Genomic DNA, 13,639 nt, shown 5'->3' with positions numbered 1-13,639 from the left:
CCACGGTTGTATGTATCACAGTACCTCAAAACCGTGATTAGATTTGGGACTCGGTGGTGCTGCAATGGAAGGGGGAGGGAATAGAAACATATGGAAGAAGTGATTTCTCTAATGCAGAGAGCTTACTGTCTAATTTAGCAGCAAAAATCCAAGACGTTGATTCAAGACATATAAGAAATTGATTGAAGAGTAGAAGAGGGATTGGACCTAGCGTGAAAAAAAGATTATGTCATTTCCCTGTGCTCCTTGGGAGTGAGGCATAATGGTACTGATTCACCTAAGCCTTTGGGTTTGTATGAATACATTTCAGTCTTGCTTTGCGTACAGCTGAGGGACAGCTCAGGATTTTCAGCCAGGAGGCTTGCATAGCTGTGCCTGCAGAGGTGGTGCCTTTGTAGAGCCCCCCTCAAAGCGGCGTACTTGACTGCTTCCCTGCCTGAGAGGTCTGCTCTGCCCTTCCCCTCCGGTACAGATGGCATTATTTTTTCATACATAAGTGAAGCAAATGAACAGAAAGGCTTACAAAAACGCTCTGGAGTTCAGTAGGTCTGGTCCCCAACACCGCTGCTTACAACAGTGAACAGTATAGATGCTATTAGGATAGTACTTACTGTGCACTTCCTGGAAAGTGAGAAATTTACTGTCCAGTTTTCCTTTCTTATGTGCTGCTTTTTAAACTTCTAAGGCATAGATGGAAGAGGTTTTTGGCATGTCCTGGTGAGGCAAGTTCAGTAAGTTCCCTGTCCTGAAATGTGGCACATACTGTGCAGAATTGGCTGCACTGCTGCTTTTAAAGAAAGACCATTTTAAACTGAAATATCTCCTCTACCCCCAAATTCCAAGCTAGTAAATCAGACTACAGTAAATATAAATGCTATTACTGGAAAAATCTGTACTTTCTTGATCTGCCTTTTGAAGGGCCAGGCTCATATTTGATTTGGCAAGAGGAAAACTTGCTTAGAGTCCAAAGTTTTATTTGCCAAGTTTCAGAAAGGAGCAATCACCCAAAATTAAATTGGGATTGTAGCTCTGTCCCTAACAGCAATTCCCTGGCCTCCGCACTTGAGGACTTTGATGGTAGCCCAGGCTCAGACACAGTAGGAACTCACCAATATAGTTATTTGCAGCTATACAATGCCTGTTGCAGTGGAGACCTTGGGTAAATAATAATAATCCTGAATGACTGACATGGGCCTGGAGCAACAAGACTTGAAGCCTTTAGAAAGGACATTTTGTGCTTATGTAATATTAAAACAGCTAAAATAGCAACAGCAGTCAAAGCTGGAGGGTACTGCCAGCAGAGGACAGTGGTCAAACAAGCAGCGATTAAAACTGTGGCTGCCTGAAAAGCAGCTAGATTGGGATCCCCTTTCTTTGCAGCCGAAAGCAGCATACTCAGTTAAACGTGCCTCTTGCCAGAACTGGCTGGGGGACATCACTTGAGCAGAGAGGGGACTGCCGGTGCTCGAGGACCAGCAGCAGTCACAGCCAAGCGGAGACAGCAAAGCCCTGCAGGGGAGATGCCTGGATGACGTGCATCATGGAGAGGCTGGTGAATGAATGACCTGGGCTTCTGCCTCGGACAGACACGTCTGCCCTGGGCAGTCAACAGAAGCAAAACCAGTCTGAGATAGCAACCGTAGAGTAACTGTCTGTGGGCAGCTGGCACCTGGCTGAGGAGGGAGAGAGGGTCACAGGCCGTGACTTCCACGTACACACTCAGCACATTCCTCATCTCAAGATGATGCTGTAGTGTATTCACTAGAGCAATGACCCCTTGATGAAGAAAGTATGCTCCCTTTTACAGGATTTCAGTATTTTTATCAGCATTTCCTCTGCCCCCCGGTGCTGCCCCATGCTGAAGCTGCTGCTGTAACCAAAGTTAAAGCAGCAGTAGTTTGGGCAGATACCTCTTGGCTATTTTTCAGCCAGCTCGGTGTGAACGCAGCTGGCAGCACAGCTGAAGTGGCGATCAGTGACCACTGCCCATGCAGGTTCGCACTGCTCAGCTTGCACAGTGAGTCACACTGCCACCAGTCAGCACCCAGTACTGGGGCTGGCAGACTCCATAAAGAGCCAGAGAGAGGCTTCTGACATGTTTTGTCTTCCCCATCTATTGCTATGGATGTTTTTGTCATGTTTTCTCCTGGAGTAAAAAATGTTCACCATCAGTGTTTCTATGAGCATGATAGTTATAATGATCACTGCTTAATAAATAGTATTTTTTGCCCTTCTCCTAGTGCTTTTCACCTGCAGATTTTGATGTGCTTTACACAACTGAATTCAATAAGCTTAACAATTTTATTTCTTGCATAGTTTTTTGACAGTTAAAACTGCGGTGCAAGACTCAATCTGATTATTTGTTAAGTGACCTTTATGGAAAATAGAAGCAGACTGGCTGATGGCTTGCGTGCGTGATAACGCAACACGGAAATGGACTTGGAAACCAATTCCCCCTCTATCCCACATGACCTGTATGGACGTCTGTAGAACAATTAAGCATGCACATCCATGCTGACTAATGCCCATTCCCTCCCCTCTCGTGTCCACTTGCATAAAGGGTTCGGCAATCCATCTCTGGTGCACTGAGATTTTCCGTTGTTAATTGAATTTGTACAGGTATGTGTGTGCACTATGAATGGGAAAGGATGTTTGGGTGCCTTAGCATCCTGTCTGTCTCTCTAGGAGGGAATATACTCATCGCTGTGGCATGAGAACATTGTTCATTGCACATAATGGGAGGTTGTATTATTCTCATGTAATCTGGCGTAAAAAAGACAATCTGTCCTTTTGTTGCTCTGTATCTCTAAAAGCTGCAAAAAGTAAAATTCGATTATATGGAGTCCTTGAGACACAAGATGTGCTTTTGGAGATAAGCAGGAACAGGTTCATCACCCTCTGGATTTTTGTTAACCTCTGTGTCTTTTGGATTACAGAGTCTTTGGGTTTGCCTTTATGTTAGTGTTTTGCATTGCACCAGAGTGTTTTCAGCACAGGACAGATGCTGGTAGTTCCCAGCAGAATTGCAGAGCCAATTTGGATAATGAACTTTCTCGTTGCTTTTAGGAAAGTATTAAACTGCCTACAGTTACAGGAATCTGTATCTTTGTTTGAGCTAGTGTCCTAAACTCTGACTTGCGATTCATATCCCGGCCACAGTCCCCTGCCCTGATGCAAGGCACTTAAGCCCAAGAAAACACAAAAGCAGAGCCTCCCATAAGCCCAAACTGCAGCAAGCTGCTGTGGTTAGAGTATTGCTGCTGCTGCGTAAGATGAGCATGTCTGTGGCAGGGTTAAAGCCAAATTCGATCAGCATGGGAACTTCTGTCTGCAGAGTGCTGGAGCCATCTGACAATCAGGGCTGGCAGGCGCATCTCCGATACAGCCCTGCTCCTTGCAGCTTTGCTGTCTCCACGTGGATCTCCAAAGGAAGCCTTTTTTTACCGTGTGGGCTTGGCTATCCCCTGCTGGCATTTCTGCTGTGACTTTCCTTGCTTTGTCAGACACCGAGACTGGTGCAGTCAGCCGTCCGGCAGCCCAGGTTCCCGGCAACATGCTTGCGGGAATTCGTAGTGGGGGATACGCTGGGCATTGCCGTCCCTAAACCCTCTATCCCTGCGTGGAGCAGATTTCGCTTCAGCACTTGCTGTCACTGCTCTGCGTCCTTTGTTCTGTAAAAAGGTGAAAAACCTGCAGATAAAACATGATTCTTAATTTAGGAGTGACATGGATAAAGAACTGGAGATAAGGGAGAATGTGAATGGGATCTGTAAGGAGATGAAACGTTCAATTTACCATTTATCAGTCCTTTTTGTCAGATAAAGCAGCAGCTATTTAAGCATTAACTAAGGGAAAGGAGGAAGAACTTTTTGTCCAGGTGTTCCCTCTCTCTTTATACAGCTCTTCCAAAATACACTGCTACTGTTTTTTATTCCTCATAAGCCACTAATAAAATATGAGATTAAGAGATAATCCAGCAATTAGTGGCAAGTAGCAGGCCCCAAACTTGTTCCTGTTTGACAGACTAGAAAATAATCTGTTTGAGTTAGTGTGTTCCACACGTTCCTCACCTTTCCCACCGTAATCTGATGTCAACGCGTTGGAAAGCCCCCGCTGGCGCAGCCTCCGCTCCGTGCGCCCTGCCAACACCTGCTCCCCGCCAGGCTCCCCCAGAGAAGCCCTGCGGCCGGGCCGGGCCGGGCCATGCCGCAGCGGGCGCCAGCATCCTCGTGCAGCTGGTTCCTGAATCCTGCTCGTTGAGGAGAGCTGAGCAGAAGGCCAGAGGCCCTTGCTGAGGCCACGCGTATGCCGTGGGCTCCCCGCTAGAGTAAGAGTGAAAGTGGTGGCTTGGGAGCAGCGGGAAAGAAGTTCACAGTATCTCACAAGAATAAGTGAGTCCAATGTTAAGAGTTTTGTGGACCAAGGGGTGAATCCCAGGTCTGAAGCAGGCCAAAGGAAGACTAGGGCTGCTTGTTTCCAGGACATTCATGTAGGGGTACTCGCTGGATGCAGCCCTTGCTGACAGGTCAAAGTAGCTCTGTGTTGGCTAATTCTGGTCCCCTGGTATTGGTTTGCTTGAAGAAATCAAAGGAACTCTTCCACTATCCTTCTCCAAGCTCCATTTCGCCTTGTAGGCCGCTGGTGTAGCTGCCCCTGGCAGCTCTGCCTGCTCTGTATCGTGGCCGTGTTGGTTAAAATCCTGTCCTGATCGCTGGAAATGGCTGACTGCTCTGTACACTGTATAATACTGCATGCTGTTCTTTAATTTGCAGTGTTTCTGCTGGAAAGCAAATTCCTCCCCCCACCTTCTCCTTCCCCCATCAAAAATGTGACTCATAAGCAATCCTTAACTATCAAATCCACTTTTGTATTCTCTCAGCGAGGGTTCGATTACAGCTGATACGCCACAGATCTGTAGCTGGAGTGAGGTCACTCCCGCTAAAGAAATAAGATCTCCTTTGTCTATAAGGAAAATGCAACTAACCTTCTACTGTCTCTCCCACAGGAACAAAATCTGGGACCTCCTCAATTCTCTCTGGGTGTTTTTGTCCTTCTGATTTCTTGTCCATCTCTCACTCGCAGCACAGTGTACCCATAAGGCTCTCCCGAAACTGAGCCCAGCCGAGACTGCACGTGTCTATCAATTGTCTAATACCTCTCTGCTACCTTTAGCTCTTGGTTTGGAGAGGGGGAGCAGCTCTTCACGGTAGAAGATTTTCCATTCACCACTTGGAACATTTCTTTCATACTTGACAAAATTCTGATCTACATGTATATGCTCTTCTTAGTGTGTGGTCAATGGGTTTAAAGTGCCTTTGCCATCATCTTTATAGTTGGATGGGTGCATGGGAGTGCGTGCAGTCTGTGTAGTGCCTGGAGTCCCTTGCTCTGTGTGTGTGTGTAAGTGCCGTTTGCACGTGTAAATACGTCTGTGCTTCTAGCATCTGGCCCAGCGCGGGGCCGTCCACTGAAGCACCTTCCCTGTGAGTATGTGTGAGAAGCTCAGGCCTCCGTGCGCAGTCTCCGAGAGCCGCGAGCGGGCCGGGGAGGCGGAGAGGCCAGCCCCGCTCGTTGCGGCCGCAGCGGTGTGAGTGGCGCGCTCTTGGCTGCGACGTGGAGTGGTGTGCGTGCGCTGTGGGAAGTCGTGGCTGACCTCTGTAGTCTTGTCTTGTCGTTTCAGTGGTGTGCGGACAGATGAAGCTTGGCCTGTTTTTACTCTCTGTGTTTTTCCTTGTCTTTTTTTATTCCCTCCTCATCTTCATCGCACTCTGCCATCAAACAAAACAAACTTTCATCTCTCAGATCAGCGAGAAGGTTGGTCCTTTTCACTTCTTATCCATCTACAGTACGCCACGTCAGATGGGACTTTTCCAGTAGGGAGAGGAGAGCCATCCCCAAAAGGGGAGGGGGCCCTACAGACTCTGGCTTCCTTCCAGGCACGACCACGTTGTGCCTGATGAAATCTGCTTACTGTTTGCTGTGACTCTGGTGATGGCATTGATACCTCGCTTTGCATGCCTTTGTTGCCTGAGATTTAAAATGCACAGAATATACTTTGCATGCAGATACCAGCCAGTGGTGTTGTTCCAAGGTAGGGTGGGAAGAAGTGCATGCCACTGTGTGGGGGATCCTTTAACCCGTTACCTGTGCTAAGTGCCAGTCCAGTACCTCTGAACTGCTGCTGCTTTCTGGCCAGAGATCAAGAGCAGTCTTTGGAAGGAGAGATCATTCTGATCTCCAGTCACTTAGTGAGCTGCTAGGGAGAACAAGTACCTCAACTTCTCCTGTAGCTTGATTCTGATTTTTTTCCTAAAGGGGCAAAACTTGCTTTTGATCTCAGCTTTAGAAAAATCCAGCATGCTACCTCCCCGGCCCTGCTATAGAGCAGGGCAGCAGGGGAAGGTGGTGGAGAGGTGGAAGGCTCTTGTGGTGAACGCACCTTTCCTGCTCCTCTGCGATTCTTGCTCTTATGATGTGGCTGGTCTCCATGCTTGGAGGAGGGCCCTTTGCATGACCAGGGCATGGACAGTTTTGCTTCTCCTTTCTTCCCTGAGACTGGGTCTTTTTCTTGCTGGTGGGAAACTTGGGAGCCCTGGCAGTGGTCCCAGCCCTCCTGTGGGATGGCTCGCTTAGGACCACTGCAGTGTGTGCAGGAGCTTGTGGCCACTCAGCAAAACATGATCTGTGCTTTGCCTTGCTCTGTTTCACTGCCCTCAGAGAGCAGGATAAAGGACAATAGTGAAAGGCAGGTCCAACCTTTAAATTAAATCTAGCTCCAAATCTAGCTTGAGTCACTCATGATTTCATGCTGAGGAAAGCTGCTATTTTTGGCAGAAGTCCCGCGCTAGTCTCCAGAAATGACTCCCTCGCCAAACAGGTACTTTGTGGGTTCATCCCTCAGCACGGACTGGAGGCGAGGGCTCCTCGTGCTGGCTCTCAGGCCTAGGCTGCTCCAGGGTAGCGAGAGGAAAGAGACCCTGACTCTTCTCGCACATGCCATCACGCAGCTGCATGGGTTGATCTTATAATCATTGCTGGAACAAGTTTTAACAAGTTGTCATAGCAGTTGTTCCAGTACACTGACTTCGTTCCCATTTCTCTCCCTGGAACGTGCTCTCGTTTAGATTGTACTGAGACATAGGGCCCTTGTTTACCCTCTAAAAATAGAATTCATAGAGGGTAGAATTACCTGAGCCTAAGACAATGCTGGAAAATGAGAGCAAGGAAGAAAGACAAAATTAAAGCCAAGGCCAAAGCCTCCCAGATTTCAGTGAATTTGGAGTACTACTGTGATGGCTCAGCCACCCCTGGAGAATAAACCTTTGACAGGGCACTTGAACGTTTTAGCCGCACGGTTTAGCTGAAAAGAGGAAGCCAAGAATGGATATAAGCCAGCAGGAGTAGATAATTTCTCATTCTTTGTGTCGACCCCTCCTTCTCACCTCACCAAAAATATCCACGTACACAAATATTTAATGTGAAGCCAGAAATTAGTTTCTAAATATTCCAATGGGATTTGCCGTGCTTATAATTTGTTTGGCACTGATAATTACATCTTACATTTTTCCAGCTTTACTTAAAACTGTGTACTGTTCACCCATGCATTTAATTATTGTTCTGTGACTGCTACAAGGTTATTTATTAACGAGTTATTTTATCTTGATACAGTGGATCTTTTCTCTTATTCACCTCCTTAATGTTGTGTTATTTTCATCACAGAAATTTCAGAGACTGAATGCAAATTGCATAGCTCCACAATCTTGCTCTCCCTTACTTTGCTATTAGTATGTCAGTATGCTGAATGCTGATGTGTCTCCAGTGCTGCACCACTGTAATGATATATCCTCTTTTATATGTGGTTGTCAGCGCAAATAATTAGACCTAAAAGTTATAGCTGAAATATAATCCAAAAATGGCAAGGCCCTGTTTTGGAAATTGTCTATAAAATGTCAGCACTCAAGGATGCATTGGGAGCATAAATAGTACAGCATTGTTTGAGCACAAGATGAGACTGTAAATGCATTTTTTCTGGTTCCAATTTTTCCTCTCCTGCTGCTGATTCTGTCAATAGATTGTGAGACACCAGTAACTGCCTTTCCATTTGAAGTCCTTCCTTAAAATGACAGCACAAGAGAGAGATGAAAAGTGTCTACAGCTGAGTAAACCATGCAGACCGATGATCATGTTTGGGGATATCTCCTAAATTCACTCCTTCTCTGGTGCTGAGAAAGGAGGGAGTTTGGGGCAGGGTGAATGGGTGGCTAGATCGAGATCACGTCCCAGTGCACCCACATCTTCCAGCTTTCCTGGCTGGAACAACAAACCAGTCTCACCTTTTGGCTGGAGGAGGGGTGCTGGTGTCTATTGCTCGGCTGTGCTGGGGCCAAGAGAGCGAGCAGGAAGAAGTCGCCTCTTTTCCCCTTCCTGAGCAGCCCCGCACAGCTGTGCATGGGCACATCCTCCGTGCACTGTCCGGTTTGCAGCAGAGCCTCGCTGTGTTGCAGCGGTGCCCCAGCTGGGGAGAGGTGGGCTGGAGCACCAACCTGAGTGCTCGTGCCCGGAGCCACTGCCGGGAGCCTGCAAGCCGTGCAGGGCGCGGAAAGGAGGGTGCTGGGTTCTCCGGGCGGTAACATTGCTTTCAGAGGGAATCTGAGATGTTGGGAAACAGCCAGTCCAGTGGTGAAAGGAGCCCAGCAATCGATTCATGCTCTTTGCTCTCAAGGCAAGGAATGTGCACCTTAATGCATGCTAAATTATTAACATTACTCAGTCTCTAGCTTTGTGGCTGTTGTGCTGCCTGCTTCCCTCCTGCCTCCCTGCAGTGCCCCCCAGGAGCAGGGAAGTGGTCCCTGCACTGTTGTTCCTGCCTATCCTGTGGGATCCAGGGCGCTGCTCGGGTTGTGTGGCATTGCTCGCCGCTCTGGGGTTTCGCCTTACGTCCCTGGGAGTGCTCTCTGGAGGGGAAACGTGCTGAGCTGTGCAGCAGCACAGAGCCCTTGCCATGCCTGTTCTTGGGATGAATGACAATGAATCTCCTTTTTGACAGTCTACTGGTTTAACTAAACCTCTGAATTATACCATTGTCCATTCAAATCATTTTAATATTCACAGCGATTTACCCTGTGCTATTCTTGCAAAACCTCCAAACCCTCTTCTCTGATCTTTATTCAAAAGGAAGATTTAAAAAAAAATCACAAATTCTTGTCAAGAAAATTGTAATAAAAAGGAAAAAATCTTTGCTGCAGTAAATGAAGAGCAACAAATTTTTCTGAAGCACTTAAGGTAGCATCATGGGCTGTGCTGGCCCATGTGATTTGACTTGTAAATTGGACGGAAATTCTGAAGAATGCTGCTCTTTGAGGAGTTAGGCTGGTTTAAATTATTACCAGTCTTACACGGTAGAAAAGCAAGAGGTGCAAAGTGCTGGCTTGAGCCTGAGGAACATGTTGACAGTGCTCTGCAATCTGCTGGAAGAGGTCTGCCAGCTCCTGCTAATGCTAACTGACAGCAGCTCCCTTTCTCCCTCTGCACTGACCAGAGGAGAAGCTGCCAATTATCCCCAAACGAGGATGGGGTTGGTTTAGAGCCCGCCTCGGCCTTTGCACACTGTCCTGCCAGGTTGTCACCCTGGCCAGATCCGTCACTGCAGGTGTTGCCCTAACCTCCCATGTTTGAGAGCCAAACCCCGCACGTGGCATCCGCGTTCGGCCACTGCGGGGCCATACCCCGGAGGCGCCCGCTGCGCTCCAGCCCTTCGGGGGGGAGTGTGTCTCAGCCGGTGTGCTCAGGGTCGCAGTGGTGCCCACGGCAGGCTCTTCTGCCCCACTCTCACAGGACTGGATCTCCAAAGCTGGTCTTGCATGCTGGGCTCTGCCCTTCCTGCATGGACTCTTGTGCACAAGTCTTGTCTGCCAGTGTCTCCGTACTTGAGTTTCTGTGCATCTTCCCTGTCCTCGTCCTGCCCTAACTTGCTCCTTGCTCTCTGTGACTCCGTAGTGGTCTCCTGTGCCTGCCAGCCTGTTTGCCTGGTGCATGTGAGTGCGTGTTCTGTGCATATCTATGGCTTTTTTTCTCAAAGTTTGCTTTTTTATTTTATTTTGCTTTACTACAGTGTGGGTGGGTGGTTTTGGTCCTTGGATGGGAATGGAATTTGAACAGCTTCTACCTGAAATAACTCAACGCCATGTTCATTGGAAAACAAAACCTGACTCTTAACGAATGGTGCTGGGATGCTTTGGTTGGAAATACACACCATCATGTTAAACCATTGCCATGTCCATTGGGTTAACACTGTATTCTCATGATTGCATAGAGCTTGAGTACACTTTCAGTTCTGTCTTGTTTGGGGAGTGCTGCCCCATCAGTCAGGTAATGACTCACTGGCAATCACTCATGAAGCTATTGACTTGAGATTTAATAATTGATTAAAAGAAACAACCAGCAAGACTTTGGATTTAGACATTTAAAAAAAAAAAGGCAAGTTATCCATCCTTCAGCTGGTAAGGAGCTAATGAGCTCTGTTTTGTCACCAAGACGATGTGTAGTACACACACAGTGTTGACAGTGTTGTCTAATTTATCACGAAGTCTTTGCTCTGTTGTACTTGCTAGCGTGGGGGCTTCCGTGTTCTGCAAGTCTCTTGGTTTGGGGATGAATCATCAGGGAGAGCGCTAGTGCAATTGGATTTGGGGAGAGCCAGCTTGTCACGGGGAGCTGCGGTGCCACGGCTCGCCGGCCGGCGGCGGCCAGGCCCGGAGCACCGTGCCCCCGGGGGCCCCCGTGTCCTTGCTGCCGCTCGTGCCTGCGGCATGCCGTGGCCTGGTGCCACTTGGACTCCTACCTGGTCGCCACTTCCCCTGGGCGCAGCGGCTGTGCCAGCCTCGATTGCACCGGCGCAGGAGCGTGGTTGGCAGGCGAAGGCTCCCGGGGAGTCAGGCAGTTGTGAGCCTGGCCAGTGTGCTGGGGTGGCCTCCCTGGTGGAGGAAGCTAGAGGAGAACAGGTTGCCTGCAGTTTCCCTTTTTAACTACAGACTAAAATGAGCTTGCCCAGAGGAGACGAAGATTTACTGAGCACAGTTGTTTCTTTACCCTTGCTTAAATAGGCCCATAACACTAACCCTGAAGAAGGGGCCTCATTTCTCAGTGTCATTTTCCTGACGGGAATGCATATGGCAGGCAGCTTTAGAGCTTTATTGTAGCTGAGAGTTGCTTACAAATAAGTCCTGAATGAAATACCCAGCAAGGGATTGATATGAAGAGAAGCTGTGCAATGAAATAAAAAGGAATACGTCTCCCGAAGTGCTGCCACAAAGGTGGGGAGGGTGCTGCCAGCCCAGCTCTCTTCTGTCAAAATGGATATGATCTTGCATCTGTCAGGATTAGTTCTCTCCTGCCCAGCAAGGTGATCTGTTTAGGCTCTGACAATGTCATGTGGCTCTAGTGACTATTTTTTCTGAGCCAACATAGAATCTGAGTTACATCTTCCAACATAGAATCTGAGTTACATCTTGAAAGGAATTATGTTTTGTTTCGCTGCACATGTGCTAATTCAGAAAGAAACTCTCCTGTTGCCCCTGTCCCAACATTGGAAGATTTAGGGGAGAGTTTGCTTTGCCCTAGAGCCAGTAAATGGAGCAGGTAATTCCATTTTGCAGAGCTTCAGTGGCCCTGCACAGAGAGCATGCGACTGGCGTTTGTGCATGCTCTCTAATTAGAGAGATGTAATTTAAATGGGGGAATGTTTCATGTTAGTAATATGATTTAAAAAGCCTGTGTTTGGAGGAAATGGATTGAGCCATCTCTTAATGAGTTCTTCTAATAAGATGCCAGTGGCTAAGAAAGGGGAGGAAAGTGCGTGCAATTTGGCAAAGCAGTGAACAGCTTTTGCACTTCATTTTATCTGTCCCAAAGGATAGACAGGCAAAACTGTTGAACCTCCCTCATGCATCCCCGCAATGCAGCTGCCATTTCTGTGGCCCTACTAGCTGTCTCCTCCTTGTTTCAGTGCGGCGTGTTGCACCTCGATTCTCTATCCCTCCGAGCAACCACGAGGTGATGCCTGGGGGGAGTGTGAACCTCACATGTGTGGCAGTAGGTGCTCCAATGCCCTACGTGAAGTGGATGGCTGGTGTGGAGGAGCTGACCAAAGAAGATGAGATGCCCGTCGGCAGGAATGTCCTGGAGCTGAATAACATCGTGCAGTCTGCCAACTACACCTGTGTGGCCATCTCTTCCCTTGGCATGATTGAAGCCACAGCCCAGATCACTGTCAAAGGTAAGGGGTTGCTTGTTCCTTGGAGTGCTCCTTAATTGGGTTTCAGAGATGCAGCCCTTTGCCAGAGTGTTTCTGGGTACAGCCAGCAAATTGCAGAGTCTCCCATGACTTTCCACCTTGTGAACAAAGTTCACAAACCCACAACTTTGTTTTTTCCTACTCACATTACAGTACTTGCTCTGCAGGCCCTTTCCCCTCTCCCTACATGTGGCATGGCAGGACACAGGCTTACGTACTGGCTCCTGGCTACGCCATGAGGGAACTCACTGGGTCCATGCTCATCTGGCAGATGGGTGCTGGACAAGGAGGTTAATCCCAGCCACATGAACTGTGTCCACGGGGGCTCTCCAGCATGGTCACTCTGCCCCCTTCAGAAGAGAGCTATTTACACTCTCAGAATTGTGATATATTCCTCTGACATTTTTTTTTCACTTCCTGCTCTGACTCTTTCTGTCTCTCTCTTGTTGATGCCCTTAAGATATGCTTCCTGCTCCCGTTTCTCGGATAGCTTTGCCCCAAAGGGGGCTTTACATTACTGCTGATTGCTCTCCATGGGCCACTGGGGACATAACAGTCTGCCTCAGTGCTGGAGTACATGTCCTGCACTACCCATCTGTGGCCAGGCAGGTCTGTACTATCCCCTTCCTCCTCCCCTCACAGTTGATTCGTAGCTCAGACTTCCGTAGACATCATCTTTTGTGTCTCTCTGTTCTCACAAGTCCCTTCTTGCCTTATGACCACCTTTAGCACTGAGTCCCTACCTGAACAATACCAGAGTGTTGAAACTTAGCCCTCTTTGACCTGGAAATTAACAGCAAATTCTTTTTTCCCCGGGGCTAATCAGAGGATCCTTTAACCTCAGCCATGCCGTGCTTGCTTTCCTCACAGCACCTACCCCTCGTGGTCTTTCCCAGCCCTTGTTTCCTTAAAGAGAAAGGGGGTTGCCTGTACTTTGATTGCAATGAGTATCTGAGAGGGTACAGAAGGATGGGGAGGAGGTTGGGAGGAGGTAGAGGCTGCCCCACTGCCCTAATGGGTCTCAATATTTACCTCTTTGTACTGGGGCGACTCGTCCTTTCTCCCTACCCTGCTGGTATGGTGCCTGCTGCTACCCTAAGTGTGTGAGGTCCAAGGACCTGGAGCCTCTGCGCAGGTGCTTTAGCCCCTTGCCATCTTCCTCCTTTCTGTTCCTCATCTTTCTGCACCTTTACTCTGGACATCTTGCTATCACTGTCCCAAGCTCCTTTACCAGTGTTGCTTCTCCTTCTGCTTTCTATAGAGTAAGTTATTTGCAGGGCAGACAGGAGAAGCAAGATGATGCAGAGTTGGTTGCGCTAAGTTCCTTCAAGACAGTGGGTCTGCCTC

At 48.4% G+C, this 13,639-nt stretch overlaps 1 protein-coding gene across 7 annotated transcripts in view; it reads left to right on the top strand.

The window, feature by feature from the left end:
• The window catches only part of PTPRF (protein tyrosine phosphatase receptor type F), a 386,501-nt gene that overhangs the window by 298,026 nt on the left and 74,836 nt on the right, over window positions 1-13,639 (top strand). For all 7 annotated transcript variants that reach the window (XM_062581931.1, XM_062581932.1, XM_062581929.1 and 4 more), the window contains one exon: window positions 12,005-12,274. In XM_062581931.1, the coding sequence (XP_062437915.1) occupies window positions 12,005-12,274 (270 nt within the window). The remainder of the gene's footprint in view (window positions 1-12,004; window positions 12,275-13,639) is intronic.

The sequence above is a fragment of the Rhea pennata genome, chromosome 8 (assembly GCF_028389875.1).
Source record: "Rhea pennata isolate bPtePen1 chromosome 8, bPtePen1.pri, whole genome shotgun sequence".
In the NCBI taxonomy this organism is placed as follows: Eukaryota; Metazoa; Chordata; class Aves; order Rheiformes; family Rheidae; genus Rhea; species Rhea pennata.
Note: the sequence above shows the minus strand (reverse complement) of the source record. Positions and strands in the feature narration are given on the sequence as shown.